Source organism: Budorcas taxicolor, chromosome 13 (genome assembly GCF_023091745.1).
Source record: "Budorcas taxicolor isolate Tak-1 chromosome 13, Takin1.1, whole genome shotgun sequence".
NCBI classification, from domain to species: Eukaryota; Metazoa; Chordata; class Mammalia; order Artiodactyla; family Bovidae; genus Budorcas; species Budorcas taxicolor.
The window spans coordinates 39,927,904-39,954,795 of record NC_068922.1 but is presented as its reverse complement, the minus strand read 5'-3'; the positions used below and the strand labels follow the sequence as shown (position 1 = coordinate 39,954,795).

Genomic DNA, 26,892 nt, shown 5'->3' with positions numbered 1-26,892 from the left:
GCATAATCAATCCACTGTGGGCATTTAGGTTACCTTGCTATCAATCATTTTGACTCTTTTAAAAGAATTTGGAGAAGTTCATACTTAAAATGCTTTTATCCTGGAAACATCTCTCCTTCTGTGACATTGCTTTGCTTCTGAAGGTCAGCCTTCTTCCTTTTATGTTTGAAAAATGGTATAAGCACATTTTTTTCTTTCTAAAACTAAAAATAGATCTTTAAAAAATAGATCTTAAATATGCATTCATATATTCCATTTCTAATTCATTGTTTAAAACTTTCAGGCTCAACTTTAAAGAAGCTTCTACACACTGGAAATTCTATTAAGGTATTTATTTTAGATGCAAATGTAGTGGCTTTTTTCATTACTTTTAAACTTATTCATACCATAAAGTGACAGCATTAGGCCATTAAAAAAAATTCTTTAAAATCCATTTAACTTAGTTTTAGTTTTTTATTGAGAAATGATATGACAAATATTGTTGGAGTTTTTGTTCTTACATCATAATTTACTGTGATAGACATTTTCAACCTTAAAAGGTGGCTTGGGACTGGGAGTTTGGGATCCTGCATTCTGATTTTGATTCTGCTATTCAGCTGAGGTGCTGACTGCTTCAGCTTCATCACTGGAAAGAGAAGGGGTTGAACCAGGTCCTGCCTAAGCCTCAGAGCTAATGTTTCTGATTCTGTACACCCCAGTAATCTTGTTAAAAACTATAGTTGTCTCTGAATCATTTTTTGCTATTTTTGAGAATGCTGTGGAGAAAAAGGGCAGCAGAATCTTACCCTTGCATGTTTATTATTCTTTTTTTTTTGCAGCAGATTGATCTTATAATTTAGGTTAAAATTGGCTTATTTTAAATGACTCTGCCTTTTAAAATGACAGTATACTGTTTAATACCGGAATAATACTTATGACCCTGAAACATAAGTAGCAAGAGAAACCAGGATGTATATTTTATGGAAGATAATTCACTCATAGCCATTTAATTTATGTGTGTGCCTTTAATAAGCTAATATATTTTGGGGTGTATATTAGCTTAAACAGCCCCTAACCACTCAAACTGTATAGGTTCTTGCTCTTTTACTTGTTGGAAAAAAAAAAGAGATGAACTGTCTATAGTTTCACGATTTTTCTGTATTTTCTCCTTTCTATTTTAATTAAACATGAAGTTTTATAGCTAAAACTTACCAGGTTGTTATCTTCCATTTATTATTGACCTTATTTATATTTAATTATCTTAATAGCTCAGTTGGTAAAGAATCCACCTGCAATGCAGGAGACCCTAGTTTGATTCCTGGATCGGGAAGATCCCCTGGAGAAGGGATAGGCTACCTACTCCAATATTCTTGGGCTTCCTGTGTGGCTTAGCTGGTAAAGAATCCGCCAGCAATGTGGGAGACCTGGGTTCAATCCCTGGGTTGGGAAGATCCCCTGGAGACGGAAATGGCTACCCACTCTGGTATTCTGGCCTGGAGAATTCCATGGACTGTATAGTCCACGGGGTTGCAAAGAGTCGGACACGACTGAGCGGCTTTGACTTCACTTTGCTTTAAATACAGTTAACATAAAAAGTTGGAGACTTTATCAAAGTGTCTAGAAACCTTCCTTTTGTTAAATTTGATATAATTTGGTTAGATACACATAGAGCCCTGATTTTTTTTTTTTTTCGGTCTGGCGGTGAATCATATTATGTATTCAGCAAAGTCACCACTTACCTGCTGGGCAGGTGTGAGCAGGGTGAGAGCAAGGCAGGGCAGTGCTGAGCCCAGGGCTTGTCTAGAGGGGCTCCCGGGGATCACCGTTGATGGGGTGACTGTCTTGGTGTATTTGACTTCTTTGGGGTCAGCTTTCCCTCCCTCCTCTCGCTCCATCTTCCCCCACATCCTCGCCCCTCCCTTTTTTCCTTCCACCCTCTGTCCCTCCTCCCTCCCTTTCATTCCATCCATCCCCTCTCCCCCTTCCTTCCCTCCTCTCCTTCCCTTCCTCCCTTCTTTCCATCTCTCCTCCCCTCTTACTTTCCTGCAGACCCGGGGCCTGGTTTGAACCCTGGCTCTTTAGAAATTAGCACCATTTTGGTGTCACTGAAAAGGCACCAGGCAGCCCCTCAGTTGCCGGCTTTCGGAGCTCACTACATCTTTCAGCTGCATCTGATATTTTTTTTTCCATCTCTTTTGCTTATTTAATTTCTTTTATTGACATCACCTTTCCAGCCATTTAGGGATATAAAGATGGAGTTACCTGTGCTTATGAATTCTAGGAATGGGATGAAGCTGAAAGTTTTAAGTGCAGAGAAGGAAAAAGGTCACATCTGCCTGTATTGATGTTTTGCTATGGGTGATGCTGACTATTTGGAGCCAGGGGAAGGCATCGGGAGAATAGGATAGGGAAGCCAGAGGCTGCCTGTCCCCCTCAGCCAGGTCCGTGGGGCCCTTTTAGCTCTAAGTGTTCTGATTTTCAAGAACATGGTACCTGTGTATAATGTAGTGACCTGACAGGTTCCATCCAGAGCACGGTATAAATCTGGAGCAAGATTCTCTTTGTGTGGTTTTCATGAGTAATCAAGCGTTGATGATCTGGGCACCACTGCTGTAAAGAATAAAATGCAACTACTAGGAAATGCTTGGGTAGCAGTTACTGTGAGCCAGGCAGTTCCAATCCACTTCACCGTATACGAGCACTTGGTGATATACTTTGTTATCACCCCTGCTTCACCGCTGGGGAGGTGAGGCATGGGGAAGTGAAGTGGTCCTCCACACTCACAGCTCAGCTAGAAAGTAGCTGAGGCTGCACTGGAGCCCAGCCCCTCCGGCTCTCGTGCTGGGCTGCAGTGTCCTTGCTTGCTGGTCACGCAGGGAAGGACTTGGTGCAGGACTTCAGTGATGCTTTGAGCTTCTAGATCTATCCTCAGAACCCATGCTGCACTATAGTACATTTATACAAGTATGACTGCATGTTTCATTTTGCTGCCTTTGGGTTTGTTTTTAGATAAGATGTGAAGGAATCCGGCTGTTTCTTCTGTGGCTTCAAGCACTTCAGACGAACTGTGCAGAAGAGCAGGTGCTGATTTTTGCTAGCCTGGTGCCGGGATTCCCTGCCATCATGTCGTCCAGGGGGCCCTGTACACTGGACACGCTCATCAACCCTGGGCCCAGCGTGGCTGATGGTGAGTGATGCTGGCCCATCCAACAGGCGGAAACTACCCTCCACATTGCAATAAGGAATCCTTCATTCTGTCCTTTTCCTAACAGAAACCACGGTTTCATGGATGGATTCTGAAGAGGAATTGTTATTGTTCGGTCTCTAAGTCCTGTCCAACTCTTTGCGACCCCAAGGACTACAGCATGCCAGGCTTCCCTGTCCTTCACTATCTCCCTGAGTTTGCTCAGACTCATGTCTGTTGAGTCTATGATGCCGTCCAACCATCTCATCCTCTGTCGCCCTCTTTTCCTTCTGCCCTCAGTCTTTCCCAGCATCAGGGTCTTTTCCAGTGAGTCAGCTCTTTGAATCAGGTGGCCGAAGTATTGGAGTTTCAGCTTCAGCATCAGTTCTTTCAGTGAATATTCAGGGTTGATTTCCTTTAGGACTGACTGGTTTGATCTCCTTGCAGTCCAAGGGACCCTCAAAAGTCTTCTCTAGCACCACAGTTCGAAAGCATGAATTCTTCGGTGCTCAGCCTTCTATATGGTCCAACTCTCACATCCATACATGACTACTGGGAAAGCCATAGCTTTGACTATACAGACCTTTGTCAGCGAAGTGATGTCTCTCCTTTTTAATATGCCATCTAGGTTTGTCATAGCTTTTCTTCCAAAGAGCAAGTGTCTTTAATTTTGTGGCGGCAGCCACTCTCCGCAGTGATTTTGGAGCCCAAGAAGATAAACTCTGCCACTGTTTCCATTTTTTCCCCATCTATTTGCCATGAAGTGATGGCACCGGATTCCAGGATCTTAGTATTTTGAATATCAAGCTTTAAGCCAGCTTTTTCACTCTCCCTGTTCACCCTCATTTAGAGGCCCTTTAGTTCTTATTCGCTTTCTGCCATTAGAGTGGCATCATCTGCATACTCCTGTTTTACAGACATTTGAACTGACAGAACTGGAGCCTGTTTTATATGAAATGATGCCAGGAGAGATTTACTGGAGTGGAGGAAACTGGAGGGGAAGGGAGGGGACAGCTGTTGGCAGGAGCAGAGACACATGGTGTGTCTGGCTGGAGCAAGTGCTTTTGTTGCTGTTCATGAGATTTAAATCTGCATCCCAAACTGCTGCCTGTTTTCCGTACAGCGATTGTTTTGTTAGTTCATTTGCTCCCCTGGTTCTTTTTTAAAAAATGTTTATTTATTTGGGTTGTTATTGTTATTCAATTGATGAAGTCGTGCTCGACTCTGCAACCCCATGGACTGCAGCACGCCAGGCTTCCCTGTCCTTGGAGTTTGCTCAGACTCATGTCTATCGAGTCAGTGATGCCATGCAACCATCTCATCCTCTGTCGTCCCCTTCTTCTGCCTTCAATCGTTCCCAGCATCAGGGTCTTTTCCAGTGAGTTGGCTCTTCGCATCAAGTGGCCAAAGTAATGGGGCTTCAGCTTCAGCATCAGTCCTTCCAATGAATGTTCAGGACTGATCTCCTTGCAGTCCAAGGAACTCTCAAGAGTCTTCTCCAACACCACAGTTCAAAAGCATCAGTCCCTCAGTGCTTAGCTTTCTTTATGGTCCAGCTGCATAGGATCTTATTTGTGGCACGTGGCATCTCCGTTTTGGCATGCACTCTCTCCATTGCAGCACTTGGGCTCAGTAGTTGCATTGCTTGGGCTTAGTTGCCCCATGGCATGTGTGATCTTTCCTCCCCAACCAGGGGCTGAACCCATGTTCCCTGCATTGGAAGGCAGATTCTTAACTACCGGGCCCCCAGGGAAGTCCCTGATGCTCCAGGCTCTTTGTCACCAGGTGTGTATTTCATGCAGTTTTCATGGAAGAGCAGTGGTGGCCTCATGGGACTATTAATAGCATCTTTTAAGCCCAGGGAGTTTTCAAGGAACTTGCCCATTAGGGCCGCTGATTTGTCACTGCGGATCACTGTATTGCCTAGTGCCAGGTATTTGACCTTGGGCTGGTCAGAGCACAAGGTGCAGGGTGAGGAATGGTCCAGTGAGGGAGGTGGCTTTGTGGGCCTCTGTCCCCTGGTCACGTGGCCTGACCTGCGGTGTGAGCAGTTCCAGTGCTTGGTACATGTATTGTATTTGGTTATTTTATGTTGCTTTACCTTTTAAAATTTTTATTGGAATATAGTTGATTTACAATGTTGTGCTAGTTTCTGCCATACAGCAAAGTGAGGCACTTAAAAAATTTTTTTTAATTGGAGGATAATTGCTTTACAATGTTGTATTGGTTTCTGCCATACAACAACATGCATCAGCTACACGTATACATATATCCCCTCCCTTTTGAGCCTCTCTCCCACTCCACCCCCCACCCCACCCCCCTTGGTCATGTCAGAGCACCAAGCTGAGCTCCCCGTGCTTTACAGCAGCATCCCACTACCTACCTATTTTACGCAAGGTAGCATAACTATGTCAGCCCTGCTCTCTTAGCTGGTCCCACCTTCTCCTTCCCCCACGTCCGCCTGTCCTTTCTCTACATCTGCATCTATTCAGGCCTTGCAAATAGGTTAATCAGTACCATTTGTCTGTAGTCCATATAGGCATGTGAATTTTAATAGAGGCCATTTTTAAAGCCCTGTTTGAAATTTAACTTTGGTGAAGGAGCTTTCCTTGTTTCCCACTCTGCAGCGAAGATCCATCCAGAAGAAATCACTCCACTGCTGCCAGCCGTATCAGGGGAGAAGGTCGCCGAGGACCAAACGTGCTTTTTTCTTCAAGTACTGTTGAAATACATGGTTACTCAGGTATGAGCAGAACCATGGATGATTCAGTGTTCATACCCTCACTAGGGAAGTATGAGAAACTAGAGAAACACTGCCTCTTTTCTTCCTGTTTGTCCGTATTTTTTACTTTTGTATTTTCTTGGTGATATTATGCGATATTTCACTAAATGTAGAATGTATGCTAGGATGCTACAGCAAAGACCAGGCCTGCCTGCTACTGTGTGTGTGTGTGTGTGTGTGTGTGAAGGAAGCAGTTCCGTCCTCCATCTGCCTCCTTTACTTTCATACAATCTCATATTATTCACCTCATATATGACACTGCTTAACAAATGCGTGGGGATCTGAATCACCAAGTCATTCTCTGCAATACCAGTGTCACAGTTTCACTCACTCCCAACCCTGCCTACCTGAGGTGGTCTCAGATCTCACAGGAAAGTTCTCTGGCCTGTATCCCTCCCACTCCCACTCAGTGCCAGTCACAGGTAGCCGGTCCCCAGGTTGTCTGCAGCTTCCATCCAGTTTGGCTACAAATCAGAGGGTCCCGTGAGTCCTTTCTCAGGTTCGGTGAATTTTAGAGTAGCTCACGGAACTGGGGGAAGCATTGGTTCACAGTTGCCCATTTAGGAAAGGGTGTGGCAGAGGACACAGGTGACGGCGGGATGAAAACACACAGGGCGTGAGGTCTGGGGTGGGGGTCCTGAGTGCGGGGGCTTCTGTCGCTGTGGACGGGGGTGCGTCACCCTCCCGCAGTGTCCATGTGTTCAACCCGCACACTCCCCGAAACCCGGGGCTGTTGGGATTTTTGTGGTGGCTTCTTCGCAGGAGAGATGATCAGTTACCAACTCCATTCCCAGCCCCTCCCTCCTCTTGAAACAGTGGTGCAGGCGGCAGGGAGACAACTGGAAATTCCGAGCTTCCAGCCGTGGCTTGGTCCTGCTGGTGACCAGCCCCATCCGGGAGCCCCTTCACGAAGGGGCTCTGGTCACGAAGAAGTGAGCAGGGAGCTAGGGCCTCTGTGCCAGGAGCTGGGGGCAGAGACCAGTGTAGCAGTGTCTGTTATCTCCCTGTGTCTCTGCTTCTGCCTGTTTGCTCTTCTGCTGCCTCATTCTCTGTGCTGTGGAGGCTGGATGGCGGAGGAGCTGGCCCCGGGGCTGACCGGGCAGGTCCAGAGTGATGGGCAGAGGGCAGGGGCCTGAAGGAGACCCGTGGATTATCTCATCCTGCACGGCTTCTTTTATGTCAGATGATCCTTTCTCTTAACAAATCATTCACTTCTGATTTCACCAGGGAATTTGTGTCTCTCAGTCAGTATTTCTGGACGTCGATGTGGTTTGGGAAATGCTACTGTTTCTGTCCTCTCAGCGAACACATCCCTGGTCCCTGAGCTTCTCCAGGGCGTACGTTCAGGCTCCGTCCTTCCTCTCACAACCTGGTGTGTTGTTGTTCAGTCACTAAGTTGTGTCTGACTCTTTGTGGCCCCGTGGACTGCAGCACGCCAGGCCTCCCTGTCCATCCCCAACTCCCAGAACTTGCTCAAACTCATGTCCATTGAGTTGGTGATGCCATGCAATCATCTCATCCTCTGTCACCCCCTTCTCTCTTGCCCTCAGTCTTTCCCAGCATCAGGTCTTTTCCAGTGAGTCAGCTCTTTGCACCAAGTGGCCAAAGTATTGGAGCTTCAGCTTCAGTTGATGTGTAACCTCTGCCCATCCAGTTCCTCACCCAGTGGGCCCATGACACCCACTGTCACCTGCCTTTTTTGTCTTGTCACCATGAAATCGGGGGCCCAGGGTGAGCAGAGTCTGGTGTGTCAGGTCCAGAGAAGGACGTGAGTGTTGGCCATCCTGGACCTCTGGACGACTCGAGGGGACCCCTCCTTCCTCAGGGTCTCTCCTCCTGGGATAACCCCCCACACCCCTCTTTTCCAGTTTTCTCTGAAGGCTGCATTTCCTTTGCCCCCTCTGCGCCCCGTGTCCCTTAGGGTGACCCCATCTGCTCTTCTCTCCCCAGTTCCTCTAGCAGCACCACAGGCTCAGGATTCTCGCATCCTGAGTGCCAGCCTGGGTCCTCTCAACCCTGGAAAGCTCTGCGTCCTGGCCTTGTGGGCCCCTGCTGCCCACATCTCAGCCCCATCTATCCAGGAGTGGTCGGGTCTGGCCTTCTATCTGTTGCAGAAAAACAGCAGAGTAGCCAAAACCCGGGTGTGCTGGGAGACTTGGGTTTCATTCCAGACGTGTCACTAATGAGCTGTGTGGCACGCTGATCCTGTAACACCCCGGATCCCAGCAGAGGAGGACTGGTAGAGGGTGGCGGTGAGCCCTCTCTGCTGTGTGTTGTATGCAGTGTCCACTTGCCCCTCCTTCCCTGGTCTATTGGGAAAGTGGGTCCTTGGAGCAGAGCTTCCTCCTTGCCATACTTGGAGGGATTCTGACAGGTGATGGACACCGGGCCCCTCGACCCTGGACTGCAGGTGCTCCAGGTGGGCTCGTCAGGAGGATGTTGGGATGCTTTGCCTGGAGCTCGGTGGTCTCACAAGCATGACAGCCACCAGTAGGCACTCTCAAAGGGCCTGTTCACACCACGTTTCCCTAGGTGGTAGGAGACAGCTCTCAATCACCTGTCTGGGTTCCTGGCCTGTGTGGGCCGCTCCCTGCAGGGGAAGTGTTTGCAACGTTCCCACCGGGCCTACACAGAGCTGGCTATTTGACAGGGAAGTAGTGGGGTCGCTAGGAGTCAGACATGACTGAGCGACTTCACTTTCACTTTTCACTTTCATGCATTGGAGAAGGAAATGGCAGCCCACTGCAGTATTCTTGCCTGGAGGATCCCAGGGACAGGGGAGCCTGGTAGGCTGCCATCTATGGGGTCGCACAGAGTTGGAAACGACTGAAGTGACGCAGCAGCAGCAGCAGTGTCTTCAGACATGGGAGCTTTAAACTTAATGGCTTATCCCAGCCTGCAGATTGTGTTGTTTTTTTAATTGAAAAATAGTTGATTTACAATGTCATGTCAGTTTCAGGTGCATAGAGCAGTGATTCAGTTACACATGTAGCCTTTGGATTGCTTTTTTGTGCCCTTTGCAAGATTCTGTAGTTTTGTGTTTTGATAATGATTTTTTTTTCATGTAGGTAACATGGTATGAAATTCTTGCAAGAGACTGTTTCTTTAATTCTGGTGTATTATAAATGGCCTCTTTTGCATTAAAAAAAAAGCACCTGATTACTTCTGGATAAACATTTTAAGGGCATAAAGAGTGTTAAATCATCACAAGGAACATGGAGAAAAAAAGTACAGGAATGATGTAGTGGGGCGAGTTTAAAAGATACCATAAGCTTTGATTTTTTTCTTTCTTGAATATCCAGTAAAAATGCTGTTTTTTATGTAGTTACTGTTTTGCTTTGAAGTATTCATTCTTAGAATCGTTTCAGTTTTAAGATGTTATTACATGATGGTCAATGCTATTTGTCAGGTGTTTCATTTAGGATAGGGGTTTTAACAGTGTATCAGCATTTCAGTTGATATTCATTAATGTGAAGTGTAACTATATGTATGTTCTCCCCGCCCCCCGCCCCGGCCCCCCGCCCCCGCCCCCGCCATTACTATTATCTGAAGGCTGCAAGCTTGGAGTGGAAGCATAAGGAGAATCAGGAGACTGGGTTTAAATTTCTGTTTACGTTGTTTCGAAAGTATTACCTTCCTCATCTGTTTCCCTCGTTTACCAAGTTAACCAACATCTATAAGCCTGTGCTGGGTGAGTACTGATAGCTGTGTGTGCGGTCTCTTACAATGATTAAGTAAAATAAATTTTTTTTTCATATTTAGTGGTCACTTTGTTGTAAGAGTTTTCCAATTTCTTAATAAATGATTTGTATAGACTGAGATTTGCCTGAGTCCTGAGCAATAAAGGCCATCTGTGGGTCCTGTAACTCAGGAGTAATTTTGATACGGATCATGGTATATTGATCCCTGGGGTCGGGAAGATCCCCTGGAGGAAGGCATGGCAGCCCACTCCAGTATTCGTGCCTGGAGAATTCCCATGGACAGAGAAGCCTAGTGGGCTGCAGTCTGTGGGGTCACAAAAGAGGCAGACACAACTCAGCAACTAAACAGCAGCATTTAAGCAACCAGATATATGTTTATTTAATTAGAAATGGAAACATTCTTAGGGGTTATATGATGTTAAGAGTCATGAACCCGGGGACTCCCCTGTGGTTCAGTGGTTAGGATCTCACCTTCCAATGTGGAGGGTGCAGGTTCAATCCCTGGATGAGGAACTAATATCCCACATGCCTCATGGCTAAAAAACCGAAACATAGAGCAGAAGCAATATTGTAACAGATTCCATAAAGACTTTAGAAATGGTCCACATTAAAAAAGAAAAGAAAAGATTCGCTAACCTGATCATGTGTTCTCTTGTCCTGCAGACATCCCCCACCTGAGACCAAAGCCTGTGTATATCACGACCACTCGAGACAATGAGAGCATTTATAGCACAAAGATCCCATACATGGCAGCTCGTGTCGTCTTCATTAAGTGGATGGTGACTTTCTTTTTGGAAAAAAAGTATCTAACTGCAACACAGAACACTAAGAATGGAGTTGATGTATTGCCTAAAATCATTCAGGTATGTCATTCATCACTTTTTTACCTTTTAATTCTGGTGTCTTAAGCCCTACTAACACCAAAGTAATGGACTGTCAAGGCTGTTGGCTCTCATTGTTGGCTAAGGGGACTCGGTTTCACTGGCTCCACCCTCTGTGATGCTGAGGTTTCAGAGGAAGCGTAAGTTAGCACTTGCTGGGCTCTCTTGGCCTTGCCGTGACGAGGCAGCCTTGTGACCTTTTGAGCAGGTGGCTGACGTGTATGCTCCTGGCTCCCTCCCACCTCCCCTCCTTCACTCAGGCCCCAGTGACCTCTGAGCGCGAGACAGAGGGCCTCCCTGGCCTTGCTCATTCCAGTCCAGGGAAGGTTCCCAGCAATCATGAGGTGGTCACGGAGAGGTCACCTGAGCCTGCCAGGTGCCCCCTGGGCTCTCGGGGAAGGGGTGGGTCAGCCCCTCTGGATTTCAGGAGGTTGTTGAGCCATGATGGGGTCCCCGGAACAGAAGGGAGTGCTTTCTGAGGCCTGGGTGAAGCCCTCTTCTCACGTGGGGCCTGTGGGGCCTCGCTCTCTCCCTGGCCTTGGTCAGATGCATGGGGCTTTCCTGGCAGGTGACAGGTCTTCGGGCTTTTGTGCGGGCAGAGCAGGACACCTTGTAAAGTCAGAGTGGCCGTTGCTTGGAGGAGTCATGGTTTTGTGTGCTCTGATTTATTGGCTCCAAGGACAGAGCCAGGAAGTGTGGTCCAGTTGGTGCAGGCTGGCCGATGCCCTGCAGTTCCCAGACGTGTGACGTCCGTCCCAGGCTGGAGGGTGCACCACCCATGCCCTTGCCGAGGAGTCCTCAGTCCCCTCATGGTGGAGCACCCTGCGGGTCCAGAGCACAGGGTCCATAATAAGAGACACAAAAGACTTGCTAAAAGTTAAAAAAAAAACAACTTTAATTTCTCAATTGACAAATTTAGTAGGTAAACTCAAGATGGTATTAGTCACTGCTGAGGACAAAATTGGTTTTCTGAAGAACTGTTGCACAACATTGATTAAAAAAAATTAGAGGTGGAACTCAGAAACTATTATTAATAGATAAGACTGTAGGTGCAGACCTACTTTGCAGACACTGTGAGGGCAGAAGGAAAGAAGAACAGGGCATAACAATTAAACCAAGAGTAAGGAGAGCTTACCTGAGCTAAGAAAAAAAGTCGTGCCTTAAACTGAAAGGGCCTGTGAGCCCCAGGAAGAATTAGCAAAACAGACACCAAACTAAACAGACATTTGACCGTCAGGGGTTAAAGGGAAAATGATACAGACTTCCAAACAGAAACCGCAGCTATGTCAAAGGAATGACGCTGAGATTAGCACCGAATACCTAATCTAATCTACAGCCCTGGAAGCCAGAGCAACCTGTCTGTTTGTCCCTTTCTCAAAATCTCACTTCATATCATGTACATCAGCACACAGTCACATTGGTTTAAGGCCTAAGTTGATTTAAAGTCTAAGTATAAAAACAAAGTGATCAAGAATTTAGGAAAAAATCTAGGGGAAATGTATAAACTTGGGAAGTGGTAGACCACCTTCGGTAGAGATGAAACCCGCAAACCAAAGACTAAATGAGGTTCGACTTTATTTTGAAAAACAGGAAAAAGATTTATTTGTCAAAAGATAACATAAAGCTAGGCCCAAGCAACAGACTGTGGAGAGCGTTTGTCGTATTATATGGTTGTTAGAGTGTTCATATCTCTGCTGTATGAAGGGCACCTATGAATAGACGTGAAGACAAACAGCTGATTGAAAAATGAATGAAGGAGGTGAAAGGCAGGTCATAGAAGAGGAAATAAGCATGGCCCCGGACCTCCCCAGCAGTCAGGGAAACACAGTTAGTTCTGAGCAGCTATGAGAGCCCTTTTTTCACCTATCAGGTAGACAAAATCGGAAAATCTCAAGTAGACAAAAATTTGTAGGAAACGTAAGAAATTCAGTGACACTCTGATAAACTTTTCATTCATGGCGTCTAATGTGGTCGTTCAGGCAGTTCAAAACACTATCAGAGAAAGGATGTAACCTTTCTCCCCCTCCCAGTTTCAGAGTTTCAGAAAACTATCACCTGTGTTTATTGAAAATAAGTTGCTCCTTCCTAAAAAAATACATTTGGATTATGAGAAGTCCCACAACTGGCATATTAACCACCACTTCCAGGTTCTAATTTTTCCCCTGTTGACTCTTCACACTTGTGAGTCATTTCCTTTTACTCTGTAGCTAAAGTGTCACAAGGTTCTGACCTCCAGAATCTGTTAGGAGGGTTTTATCACCCTAACAGAAAAAAAGGCGCCAGAGTTCAGATTGTCTTATCCAAAGAGCAGCTGGAGACGAGGCTGCTGCAGCCGTAGCTGTGGCCACATGTGCCCTGTTTCTCTCCTCTGCCCTTTCCCTCTGGTTCCTCCCTTATGTTAGCAGCAGCAGCTGGGGCCCTCCTTAGTTCACGTATTGAGACAATCCAGAAACACAGAGCCCTTCCCTTTTGTGTGAGCAGAACAATTTAGGTTACCTGCGTGCTGTTAGGAAAGAGCAAGGCGCTGATTAACTCCGGTCTGGAGCTGTGAACACCTCTGGGTGGGGGTGGTGGTGACCAGCTTCCAGGAAGCAGAAGGCTCCCCTGGTGTTAGGGGCGGGTCAGCTTCCCCTGAGGCAGGTGCGGCTGCAGACCAGGGTAGGGTGGGGGTGGGGGCAGAGATCTAGGGGTTCTGTAAGGGGGAAAGGGATAAGAGCAGGCACCACGCAGGTCCACGGCTCCTGTGCCCTGCACACGGCCATGCCCTGACGTGGCCACTGCCGTGGTCCAGATTGCTCATACACTTCACAGTCAGTTGTTGTGTCAGTTTCCTCCTGCCACTGTAGCTAATTTCCACAAATGCATTTTCTTACAACTCAGGAAGTCAGAGGGCCCAAATTGGTCTCAGTGGCTAAAGTCAGGGTGTCAGATGCTCTACGGGAGGGTCAGTGTCTTCCCTGTCTGGCCTCCACAGGCTGCCTGTGTCCCCTGCCCTGTGGCTCCTCATCACATCATTTCTGCGTCTGTTTCCATCTGTGCATCATCTTCTCTGTGTCTGCACCTCCTGCCTCCTTATGGATCCTGTGGTTACCGTGGGTCTACTGAGGTAATCCAGGGTACCCTCCCCATCTCAACATCTCGAATTTAGTCAATCTGCTCAGTCCCTTCTGCCATGGAAGGCAGCACAGTCCTGGGTTCCAGGCACTTGGGTGTGGACATCTTGGGGAGGGTGGTCATTATTCAGCCTACCTGTCTCCCGTGTCCTCATCTCTGCCTTACTGCTGTGCTTCCGTCTCTTCTCATGTGCGTCTGCCATGTGTTCCACTCCTCATTTACATTATACAGGAGAGAAAGCAGTGTAAACAACTGAATATTAAATTCTGGAAATGGAATTGAAGGAATAAAAGCACCTATAATTGTATTTATCTCCTGAAAATATTTGTTTGGAATTTCAAGTTTCATGTAATTTTACCTATGTAAAGTGAACATCACTGTCTCAGTGAGCTGATCGAGAACTTCTTTTCAAAGAATATACTGACTGCTGTTATCAAATCCCTTTAAAACAGTATTTTAAATTCTGCTTCCAAATAGGGTTCACACTTTCCACTACTACTACATTAAAAGTCATGTATGAGATGTTTTTGTGTGTGTGTGTTTTTCCCCCCAAAGTGAATTTACTTCCTTTTGATCAGAAACTAATATCCTTGACAGTATTTTTCACTGGAGAGGGAAGGGACTAACTCACTTACCCCTCGGAGAATCTGGTTTGACCAATGTTCTTGTTTGGTGGCATGATTCATGGGAGAGAGAGAATACGATTGCCCTGAAGTCCCATGCCACGCTGGCAGCCATGACCACTGATCCCCCTCAAATCTGAACGTCTTGCTGTGTCACCTCAGCCAGAAGTGTTTCCAGTGAACTATTGTTTATTCTTTGGTGTATCATGTTAGTGTGAGATAGAAGTGCTTCAGCCTACATTAGTGAAAGCAGAGTAGTAATTTTAAAATTTCAGCAGCACATTAATTAAACACCAAAACATTAAAAGGAGAATTTCCTTGGTGGTACAGTGGATAGAAATCTGCCTGCCAGTGCAAGGGACATGGGTTCGATCCCTGGTCTGGGAAGATCCCACATGCCTCAGAGTAACTAAGCCTGAGTACCACTACTACTGAGCCCAGGCTCTAGAGTCCAGAAGCCACAGCTACTGAGCCCTCAACTGTTGAAGCTCACAGGCCCTAGAGCCCATGCTCTGCAACAAGAGAAGCCCCCACAATGAGAAGCCCACCCACCACAACAAAGAGTAGCTCCTGGTCGCCACAACTAGAGAAAGCCAGTGCATAGCAACAAAGATCGGACACGATAAAAATAAAAATTAATTAATTAAAATAAACCCAAAGAAGTTTATCAGGGAATGAAAAAGAAAAAGTTTGAGATGCTAAGACAGTTGATCATACTTATTTGTATGCTAACTCTTTATCTTTAGTTACATTGTTAAAGTGCTGCTTGAAGTCTGACCCGGCCCTTCCATAATGATTCATGGGCTGTGGGTTTCCCGAAACTTGTATCTCATGGGGTGAACAGTTAAAAAAATGAATCACATAAATTGACACCCCTGTGGGAGTCTGTGTATCATGCAGACCCACCTGTCTGTTGACGGCCACATGCTGGTGCTCTGTGTTCTTGTTTTTACCAAGGCAGGAGTGGGCTGCCCTCAGCCAGGTGGGCCAACTGTGATGGGGAATTGAGTGGCATCAGTTTTCACCAGCAGGATGGCAACTGCATCCTCATTTCATACCTGCATTGTGGGTGTCCTTGTCTATTCTGACCCTGAGGGTGAGCAACTCTCCGAATGAACTGTGGGTTGAGAGGAAACCAGGGTGGGGAGGGGAAAGATTGAGTGGCAGCCTGTATCTTGCATTTTCCTGAACCCTGGCGGCACAGGCCTGGTCCAAGCAGACCATATGACTGTTTCACTGATTAAGCCTTCCATCATATGCCAAAGAAGCAAAAATCATCTTTGCATTTACCACTGGAATCAACTAATATTAAACAATAACTGAAAATTCCAGCTGGATTGTAGTGGGCAGAAAATGGACCTCTCTCTGTAGTTAACTTTTATTCAGGCTTTTACTGTTGATCTTCATGAAAGAGGCAAGAAACAAATAGCCTTGAATTACTAGTTTGTTTTCACTCTCATCACTTACCATCATTATAAATGTCTTAACAACGTGCAGATTTTTTTTTGGAAAGCAGCATTTTGCTGGTATGGGCTAGAGGAGGCTGGGAAAAGCATTGTTTTTTCAAGAGAAGTAGTTTTCAGTTAATGGCATCGTGGGATATTCATCAGTGTTATCATTATGTTCTATTTGGATCATGGAGCTTAGTTTTTAAAAACAATTTGGTGCCTTTGAATGTAATTTTTTAGTACATTATTTTGTTCTCTAATTGTCATAGATTCTGTTATCTAATGACCTCAAAACTTGTGGCTTCAAACAACCCTTTCACCATATTATTTATTTCCCTTTTTGGGTCAGAAATTTGAGATTTGGTTGGACAATTCTGGGGCTTCATGTGATGTTAGCTGAAGTCAGTGGGTGGTGGTCTTCAGCTGGTGGCTGGTTGGTCAGGAGGGTCCGGAATGACTTCAGAGCCTGCTACTCCGGTGAGGGCAGGGGGCCAGGTTGGGCTCCGCTGGGCCTCCCTTTCTATATAACCCCTCTTGCAAGGCAGTCGGACTTCTTTCCTGGCCGCTCAGGGCTCCGAGAGCAAATGTTCCCCGAGATGCTACATGGGAGCCCTCAGCCTCCTGGGTCCCCTCCACCCTTCCCCTCTGCTGGCTAACTCAGCCCTCCAGCCCATGGGGATCGAGGGGACACAGCCTTCCCGTCTCTGCAGAAAGTATGTCAGAGAATTTGTGGCTGTTTTTAATTTGCTTGGTAAGGATGTGTGTAATTATTATTTTTTTTTAGCCTGTGGGGGAAATGAAAGTTATTGATCAAAAAGTCACAGGTTATTGATCCATAAGAGACATTAGACTTAATCCAGCCACCATGCTTTACAGATCAAAAATATATGTATATCAGTAAAAATGAGGAAATTTTTATTTTTCTATGCAAATTTTTATTTTCTATGGGTTGACACATCAAAAAGATGAAATAATTTCTATAGAGTTGCTTGCTGCACAGTGTGGCAGGGCCTTTGATAAACCACACAAGCTTAATAGCCCAGGCATGAGGAGAAAAATTGCTATCAATATAATTGTCTACTCATTTTCTCTAGAGTTTACTATTTGAATATCCTCTTTGTTTTTAAACTCTCCTTGGTAGTTGCTGAAATAATAATTTTGTACTACTTGTTTCTTGTCACTTCTTGTAAAAAATATTCACAGTTGGTAGAATTTTAGTGGTATTTGGGTTACATATTTTTGACACAAAAGAATAATAGTGTAATTTACTAAAATGAAGCAAAATTTCACGTATGTTGTGTTGGGAGGAGATCTTTAATTCTGGGGGAAATGAGCACACCATACCCGGAGTTCCCCGAAAACAAGGCGAGCCTTCAGCCTGGCCCTGTGTCTTGGAGGATCGCTCAGGAGGGGGGCCCTTTCTTGCAGACCGTCGGGGGAGGCACTGCAGTGCCGGAGCGGGCGCCGGAGCCAGAAGCTGTTGGGGCGGCGGAGCAGGACCGAGGCCGCGCGGATGGGAGCACGCTGTCCGAGCGCCGGCTCAGCAGTTGCAGCCTGTGCAGCATTGAGGAGGAGCATCGTGAGGTTTACGACATGGTCCAGCGCATCCTGCTGTCCACTCGCGGCTATGTCAACTTCGTGAACGAGGTGTTCCGCCAGGTGAGAGCGTGCGCATGCGAGTGTGTCTGTGTGTATCTGCGCGCACTTGTGTGTTTGGGGGAGGGGTAGGGGGTGGGGGGTGTGCAGGGGCAGGTTGCAAAGCTGAAGAGGTTTCTTTGTTCTGTTACTCATAACACTCCAAGGAATACAATTGACAAGTTGGGCTGAGTTACACAACTCCATAATGATTTCTTTCATCCCACTTTTAAGGTCTCATATGGAGGGTTGGAATTTGAGCATTTTGGTCATTTTTAATGTTGTTTTCAAGATTTCCGGGAGAAATATTAATAACCTCAGATATGCAGATGACACCACCCTAATGGTAGAAAGTGAAAAGGGACTTAAGAGCCTCTTGATGAAGGTGAAAGAGAAGAGTGGAAAAGCTGGCTTAAAGCTCCACATTCAAAATACTAAGATCCTGGAATCCGGTCCCATCACTTCATGGCAAATAGATGGGGAAACAATGGAAACAGTGACAGACTATTATTTTGGGCTCCAAAACCATTGCAGTTGGTGACTGCAGTCATGAAATTAAAAGACGCTTGCTCCTTGGAAGAAAAGCTATGACAAACCTAGATCGCATATTAAGAAGCAGAGACATCACTTTGCCAACAAAGGTCCGTATAGTCAGTCGAAGCTATGATTTCTTCAATAGTCATGTACGGATGTGAGAGTTGGATCATAAAGAAGGCTGAGTGACGAGATGCTTTCGAATTGTGGTGCTGGAGAAGACTCTTGAGAGTCCCTTGGACTGCAAGGAGATCAAACCAGTAAAATCAAACCAAAAAACAAGGAAATCAACCCTGAATATTCATTGGAAGGACTGATGCTGAAGCTCCAATATTTTGGCCACCTGATGTGAAGAGCCGACTCACTGGAAAAGACCCTGATGCTGGGAAAGATTGAAGGCGGGAGGAGAAGGGGATGACAGAAGATGAGATGGTTAGATGACATCATCGACTCAATAGACATGAGTTTGAGCAAACTCCGGGAGATAGTGAAGGACAGAGAGCCCTGCAGTCCATGGGGCCCCAAAGAGTTGGACATGACTGAACAACAACAATGTTTTCATGATTTGATTTTGGAAAATTCCTACACAGGGTGGGACAGTTCTATATTTGAACAAAATCATCCCCTCAAATACCCTTTGTTTCCATAGCAAATTTTAAGCCCAGAGGGAGGCAGGGGGAAAACTGCTTCTGAACCCCCGGCAGCATGTGAGCATACAAGAATTGTTGTGTGGCTGAAGGCACTCAGGCTGCAAGCTCCTGCAGACAGTTGGACTTTGCCTGCAAAGGCCTCTTGCAGCACCTCTGATAGGAGTATTTATGGCCTAAGAGGAAAAAGGAGACTAGGGAGGGGATTAAGAGGAAAGAAAGGAGCAGAGGTCGAGATGTTGAAATAACAGAACTTTGGGGCAAGCTAAATTGACGTGGCCAGTCCCAGAAGGCATATGATTGAGAGCAGAGGTCAGCACATTTTAATAGAGTAAAGGACCGAATAGTAAGCGTCTTCGGCTTTGTTCACAGAAGCTCTGCTTTGTAGTGAGAAAGCAGCCAGGGATAGCATGGAACAAGCTCGTACAGGAACAAGCCCATGTTCCTGTAAAACCTTATTCACAAAAATCAAGTGGCAGACGGGATTTAGGTTGTGTATCATAGTTCCACAGCTGATCATGATGTATAGCAATGTTTGAAACCCTTGGGTGCAAATACTTAATATCAGATATCATCAACAAAGCTTTTAAATATTGCACTAGAGATAAGTGCTAAATTGATGTGGTTTTACCTGTATTGTGTATTTACTTATTTATCATACACATAGTTTCATCCACACCCATTATTGGCATTCCACCCCTGGAAATAGTGTGTTCTCAATTTAATCAAAATCCCAAATTCAATCTAAATTCACTTTTGAAGTAGCTTGAGTCATTGAGGTTAACTGCAGACTACTTATGACTAAAGTAATGAGACATCTTTGTGTCATGAAACTTAAAAACATTTACGTTCTATAATTGTTCTTAAATTTAATTTGGAAACTTTTATGTGAAATTTCAAATATGGTTATTATGCATTGTTAAAATACTGAAATAGAGACATTTGGGAAAAGGGGGCCTGGGTTTTCACTTTGCATTCTGTTGCCCTCTCTTGGTCAGTGATGAATTTTTTTTTTTTTTTCCACAAGACAAAATGTGACTTCTTTCATAATAATTCCTTTTTCAATTTTAAATTATTTAGAGACTAAGCCTGAACTATTTTAAACTATTAAAGTTTAAAAACATACATTCATTCAAGAAGTGTACATTCTCAGTGTGGAGTTAATATGTGTGTGGGTGTGTTTTTAACAGAGAACAGTGCAAGGGGCAGGTCAGATGTCCAGACACGTGATGTGGAACAGACACCTATGAGGACTACTGTGGGCTGGGTGACTCTTACCTGAAAATGTCTTTGTTTTGCTTTTATTTCTGAAGTACATTTTTATGGATGTCAAATTCTACTTTGGCAGCTGTTTTCTTTCTGCACATTGACTATTTTGTTCCATTGTTTCTTGGCTTTCATTGTTTCTTTGAGAAGTTATGTCAAGTCTTGTGGTTATTCTTTTGGCGGAAATGTGTCTTTTCCCCTCTGGCTCCTTTTAAGATTTTCAGGTTGTCTTTGGTTCTCAGCCGTCTTAGTGTAATAGACTTTGCAAGTATCCTGCTTGTGTTTCTTTGTGATTCTTGAATCTGTGAATTGATATGTCTTATCAGTTTTGGCAAAATTCTTAGTAATTCTTTCTTCAAATATTGTTTCTGCCACTTTTTACTAATTCTTTCCTTCTATATCTCCAGGCTTGAGAAAGATAACCTTTTCCTTGCATTTTCTGTCTTACATGTCTTACAGTGGAACCAGTGTGTTTCTTGTCTCAGTGTGCTTCATTCTGGATATTTTCATCTGATTTTTCTTCCAGTTTTCTCTTCAGCTACATCCAGCCTATTGTCAGCCATTTTCACTGGATTTTTAATTTTGCTTATTTTATTTTTCAATTTCACATGGATCTTTTTCTGATGCTTTAGCTCTCCTATATATTTAAATTATTATTTATTTTAATTGTGGTTTTGCTAATGTTGACTTCTTTTTGCATACTTCTGACTTTTTAGTTAATATGCTGCAGATCATATTAACTAGACCATGTGAATAATTTTGGTGATACTATGATCTATAATTTTGTTTTCCTCCAGAAAGAATTTGTATTAATACTTGCTTTCTGGGAGAAAGGTAATGTTGTATACCTTGATATTGAATTTTAGTTACATAGTTGTCTACATTTGGATTCTGATCACATTAAATCAGGATTCTTATATGCAGATATGTAAGGGGATTCTTTAATCTTGTTAAGTTCACAGTTCCCTGGTGATCCAATGGTCTTCCACTGTAGGGGACATGGGTTTGATCCTTGGTTGGGGAAATAAGATCCCACAAGCTGTGCCATGCAGCCAAGAAGAAAAAGTTTGCAAAAGTGTGTACAGTGCTACAACCAGCCAGTTGTAGCAGCAGAGGTCAGTTTTTGACTCTCAAAAAAGGAAGGGAGGGAGAGAAGAAGGAGGGAAGGAAGGAAAAGGGAGAAAGAGAAAGCCAAAAAAAAAAAAAAAACCACAAAGAAAAGAAAAGCCCTGGTTAAAGTTAAATTTGCCAACCTCTGTGGTGTCACTGCTCCCACTGTGGCCGATTCAAGTCACCAACATGATATCATTGAATGTGAACTCGGGAAGAGACATGACAACTGGCTATACTATTACGTGTATTATTGCGTCATCTGTTGCTGATTCATTGGTATGGATTTTGGTTATTTTATGCAATAATTGTTTGGAATATAGAAGTTATTTTAACATTGCACTTTGTTTTCTGGCCCAGTTATACAATTGTCCTTTTCCCCCACCAGTTTGGTGTACACAAAAATATTTGGCCCTGTGTAGTCTGTTTCAAAAGAAAGTCTGAAATTGGTGATAGCACATGGAAATGTCTGTTGGACTCATTGGTGACGTGAACTTGTGCTAAAGGGAGTTTCTCTTATTTTAGGCATTTTTGTTGCCTTCGTGTGACATAGCCATAACCAGAAAAGTAGTTCAAGTGTACAGAAAGTGGATCCTGCAGGACAAACCTGTGTTCATGGAGGAACCAGACATAAAAGAAGCTGCCCAAGAAGATGCTGAAAAATTAGGATTTTCAGAGACTGATAACAAGCAGGTAATCTTTCATCACTTCTTGTCTGAGTTGGCAGCATCTTATTTTAGCAAATCTTCCTGCTCAGTCAGGGGCCATAGTCAGTGTGACACAGGCAGACTGTTTCTTTGTTGTCAACTCTGATGCTCTCAGGGAGGCTGCCTCCGTGCTGTCTCCAGGGTCCTCCGCCACCACCTAACCTCAGGCTCGGCCATGTGTGCACACCAGCTTCTTTTTGCATGTCTCTGTCGAAGACTAAAAGTGTCACTGCCTTACTATTGATATGCTTAAATAAATAGTATTCACTAAGCTGGGCTTCCCAAGGGGTGCTAGTGGTAAAGAACCTACTGGCCAATGGAGGAAGCGTAAGAGATGCAGGTTCAATCCCTGCACTGGGGAGATCCCCTGGAGGAGGGCACGGCAACCCACTCCAGTATTCTTGCCTGGTGAATCCCATGGCCAGAGGAGCCTGGAGGGTTACAGTCCATGGGGTTGCGAAGAATCAGATATGACTGAAGTGACTGAGCACACACGCACACATTTGTTAAACTAACGTTTTGGCAGACTTTCCTTGTATGGCAGTCCATACCGGCAACAGTCCAACATGACATGCTTGAAAGGATGAACCCCATGTGCAGTCTCCACTGGGAGCCTTGTTGCAGGGCTAGGTGGTGTCCTAGCCACCAGGGGTGCTGGCAAGGTGGACCTTTCATTCCATGTTAGATAAAGATACAGATGGGATAAATCCAAAACAACAGAGTGGGCCTCTGCTTGACGCACAGAAGAAACTTAGGTTGTACATGGATTTCTGGCATGCTATTTTGACATCTAGTCTGAGATTTATTTCTAAAAGTGAATGTTGTCAGGGCAATTAACACCAAACATTAAAAAAATACTTATAACCAAAGGTATATCACTTTTTGATATCTATATTAATTCCACAATTTGATTTTTTTCAATATTGTGAATCATTTTAACAACTAGTCATGAGGTCAAAGCAAATCAACAGTCATGTTCATTCAGTCACTGGACAAGCAGTATCTATTTCTTCAGCACATCCTGAGCACTCAGTACTATTTTAGGTGATAGATGGTGAACACATTGGAAAAGAGGCGTGCATGTAAAACCTGTAATCTCATGAACTCTCATGAGCGTAAGGAATTAAATACATGACCTGTCCTTTCCCACTCTGCTAACTGACTTGACTATTGTCTTCCAAAGACCTCTTCTGAAGGTTCCGGTCACAAGCGGTCTTCCAGTTGGGGACGGTCTTACTCCTTCACCAGTGCCGTGAGCAGAGGGTGTGTGATGGAAGAGGAGAATAAGAACGTGAAGGCTGGGGCCCAGGCAATGCTGCAGGTACGTGCAGGCCGCAGATGGGAGGGCCCCCAGCAGAGTCAGTTTGAACGTTGTTTTATTGGGGTAATGTCATTATAAAGCTTGGTGATCTTCTTAGCTATGCATGAGTAAACAGCCCTTACATTCTCATCCTTAATTTTCTTCCTGATTACCCACCTTCAATTTGTAAAGTTTTTTTTTCTTTAGTCAAAGGAGACATCTGAACTGGTTACAATTTTCTGAAAGGGGTTGTTATACAGTGAATGCAAAATCACTGAGATTTAAACTCAATGACAGATAGAAAAAATGACTGAGATAAAAAAGTAGAGAGTTACCTTAGAGAAGGGAATGGCAACCCACTCCAATATTCTTGCCTGGAGAATCTCATGGACAGAGGAGCCTGGCAGGCTATGGTCCATGGGGTCGCAAGGAGTTGGACACAACTGAGCACAGAGTTACCTGGATTCTAATTTGTAAGAGAAGCTTGGTGATTATGATTATGTAATAAGTGATATGCATCTTAGAAATTGCCTGTGTTTATGAAGAATGCTGAGTAATGCAGTGATTTTTAGACATTTATCTGAATAAATATATGAACTAGCACCAATACCATTTGGGGACATTGGAAAGAGCAACTTTGCCTTTCACTCAGTCTCCCCAGACTTCGAGACTTTATCTCAAAAATAGGGATTGGGGCATTACCTCAATCCCTATTGAAGGTTGTCAGAAGTAAAAGTTAAAACACAGGGTCACTCTCTTTCCCCCGCTGCCTGGCCCTCCACCCTCCTCCCCATATCTACATTCAGCTGTCCAGTTAAGCCTCCCACACAAAGGCCAGGCTTAGGGTTTGGGGAAGGCACTCATGGGTGTGGCGTGCATGGTCCCCAGTTTTCAGCGATGCTGTGTTTGTCATCTGTCTCTTGAGAGGATTCCTTATCATGGGATCCTTTCGGTTTTCAAGTTCATTAGCAGTTTCATATACTGTAATTATGGGGCTTCCCTGGTAGCTCAGCTGGTAAAGAATCTGCCTGCATTGCAGTAGACCTGGTTCAGTTCCTGGGTCTGGAAGATCCCCCACAGAAGGGATAAGCTACCTACACCAGTATTCTTGGGCTTCCCTGGTGGCTCGGATGGTAAAGAATCCGTCTGCAATGCAGGAGACCTGGGTTCGATCCCTGGGTTGGGAAGATCCCCTGGAGGAAGGCATGGCAGCCCACTCCAGTATTCTTGCCTGGAGAATCCTGTGGACAGAGGAGCCTGGCAGCCTACAGTCCATGGGGTCGCAGAGTTGGACACGACTGAGTGACTTAAGTACACGGTACAGCACATACTGTAACTAATGAATTTTCTCCTTTTTCATTGAAATTTGGCAAATCTGAAATTAGCTTTTAAAAAATCAAGATGATTTTAAATGAATAGCTTCAGAGGACTTTGGCTCAGCTCATCAGTGTTATCTGTGTGCCCACTAGAGGAAGCTCTCAGGAGTCCCTGTCCTGCCCCTTCCTTCCAGCTCACTGCCCAGCTGCCATGGTTAGCCATCCCATAGTCAGCCCATAGGGTTGCAAGTGCTTATTTTTACCCTGAGTTCAGATGAGTTATTTGTTTTCTAGAAGAAGTTACATCTATTTATATGAACCAGGAAAAATATTTTGACTTGATTATATAGCTCTAGAGCTTTACATTTTTTTTCAGTTTAGATTTAAACAGCTATTTTTGTTCTCATTTCGTCGAGTACCTTGGTCCTTGACTTGGTTAATTAGGAAAAAGCAGCCAAATGGAGGTTTGATAAGATGAGACTGTTTTATAGTTGCTTTGACAAATACAGTTTGGGTATATTACTTTTGTTGATTTATTTTTTTCCCTAACTGATACTAACATGGTAATAAATACTCAAGGAGCTGGCATTTTTTTAAAAGACTTTTTTTTATGTGGACCATTTTTTTAAAAGTCTTTATTGAGTTTGTTATAATATTGCCTCTTTTAAAAAATATTTTGTTTTTTTTTTTACCTCAAGGCATGTGGGATCTTAGCTCCCCAATCAGGGATTGAACCCACACCCCCTGCATTAGAAAGTGAAGTCTTAACTAGTGGACTGCCATGGAAGTCCCTAGCTTGCATTTTTTGATGTTTTTTTAAAAAGTAAAATGAAAGAACTATACTATATGAAGACTCCTCACTTTGGAATTTGCAAAGGTTTAACATTCAATCAAGAAGCCAAGTACATGAATTAAAAAGGATCTGTATTGCAATATACCATCTATGGCACACTTTAAAAAAAACATTGTCACTCAAACTGCTATAGTTTGTTAGTCTAAAGGTTCTTTGCTTTCTTTTTTCTTAACTTGAAGGCTAGTAAATTCTCACAATTGCTGCTATCATCTGTTATCAACTCTTATAGTGCTTATTTTGTGATTCTTCCTAGAAGATTGAGACATGATACATTTTTAATCTCACATAAAATAATCACAGAGGCTGCCAACATTTTAGTTTGCCCTCTTGACTTTTGAGGGTGTTCATTTCTTCTGGTTAGTTTGTGCATCTGTTTTGAGATGTTGTATTAAATGGATTTCATCCACAAGTGAGCCAGCTCTGCTTTTCCCCAGATCCTTGGTATTTGTGCTGTTGAACAGAAAGAACCAAGAGGGACTGTAGCTCTAGAAGGTAGAGAGGATCCATCCTTGTCACCGAGTTGACAGCTCAGAATGTCCTGACTCGAGGGGTCAGAGCGTCTTCCACATAAATGATAGCACGTTGCTCTGTTGCAGCAGAGCAGTGGCTCCCTACAGGGCAGCGTGGACCCCTGCTTCTCCCAGTTCTCTACTGATAGTTCAGTTAAGTTGCTCAGTTGTGTCTGACTCTTTGCAGCCCCACAGACCACAGCACGCCATGCCTCCCTGTGTATCACCAACTCCCAGAGCTTGTCCATTGAGTTGGTGATGCCATCCAACCATCTCATCCTCTGTCATTCCCTTCTCCTCCTGCCTTCAATCTTTCCCAGCATCAGGGTCTTTTCAAATGAGCCAGCTCTTCGCATCACTGATGGTACAGGACAGGAAACTTGTATCCTAAAGGTATGAGGCAGAGCACGGGGCACTTGGTGGACTACCTACATTTTTTTGATGTCTCAGTTTTTATCCTAAGATTCCCTTGAGTTTTGTATTCTGCAGCATTACGTGTTTCTCATTGGAAATCCATGTTCCTGGAAGATGGGCAGTGTTGGCCATGTGCTTTTGCCCACTTGCTGGCTGCCCCTTGGGTGGCACTGGCTGCCTCCTGTCAGCAAGGCCTTCAAGTCAGCGAAGGTGGAGACTCAGTGAGAATCAGGTCATTTTTTCCAGCCACTATCTGACCACTGTGCCCCTGCCTTCCCTGCCCACCTGCCCCGCTACCCACCCCTACCCCACCAGGAATACTTACCCACAGATGATGTTCCTGTCTTAGAGGACGTCAAAAAGAAATCTCCAGAAGCCTTTCTGACTCAAATGTTTCCAAAGTTGCAATATTAATGTGTGTGTGTGCTAAGTTGTGTCCAACTCTTTGTGACCCATGGACTGTGGCCTGCCAGGTTCCTCCGTCCATGGGATTTCCCAGGCAAGAATACTGGAGTGGGTAGCTATTCATTTCTCCAGGGGAAATTCCCCACTGAAGGATCAAACCTGCGTCTCCTGCATTGGCAGGTGGATTCTCTACTGCTGAGCCACCTGGGAAGGCCCTAAGTGATGGCAGTTATTTTTCTAGAAAAGGTCTTTCAGATGTCAGTATTAAATCGATTCTAAGGGGTGAACTGAGGCTTTCCGGGTGGCACAGTGGTAAAGAATCCATCCACCTGCCAATGCACTAGATACAAGAGACATGAGTTTGATCCCTGGGTCAGAAAGATCCTCTCGAGAAAGAAATGGCAACCCATGCCAGTATTCTTGCCTGGGAAATTCCATGAACAGAGGAGCCTGGGGGGTTACAGTCTATGGAGTTACAAGAGTC

At 44.7% G+C, this 26,892-nt stretch overlaps 1 protein-coding gene across 5 annotated transcripts in view; it reads left to right on the top strand.

Moving 5' to 3' along the window:
- Window positions 1-26,892, top strand: part of RALGAPA2 (Ral GTPase activating protein catalytic subunit alpha 2) — a 270,985-nt gene that overhangs the window by 51,720 nt on the left and 192,373 nt on the right. For all 5 annotated transcript variants that reach the window (XM_052650406.1, XM_052650407.1, XM_052650409.1 and 2 more), the window contains exons 5-12: window positions 284-327; window positions 2,989-3,166; window positions 5,791-5,906; window positions 9,498-9,636; window positions 10,310-10,509; window positions 17,141-17,371; window positions 21,430-21,597; window positions 22,795-22,932. In XM_052650406.1, coding sequence (XP_052506366.1) covers window positions 284-327; window positions 2,989-3,166; window positions 5,791-5,906; window positions 9,498-9,636; window positions 10,310-10,509; window positions 17,141-17,371; window positions 21,430-21,597; window positions 22,795-22,932 — 1,214 coding nt within the window. The remainder of the gene's footprint in view (window positions 1-283; window positions 328-2,988; window positions 3,167-5,790; window positions 5,907-9,497; window positions 9,637-10,309; window positions 10,510-17,140; window positions 17,372-21,429; window positions 21,598-22,794; window positions 22,933-26,892) is intronic.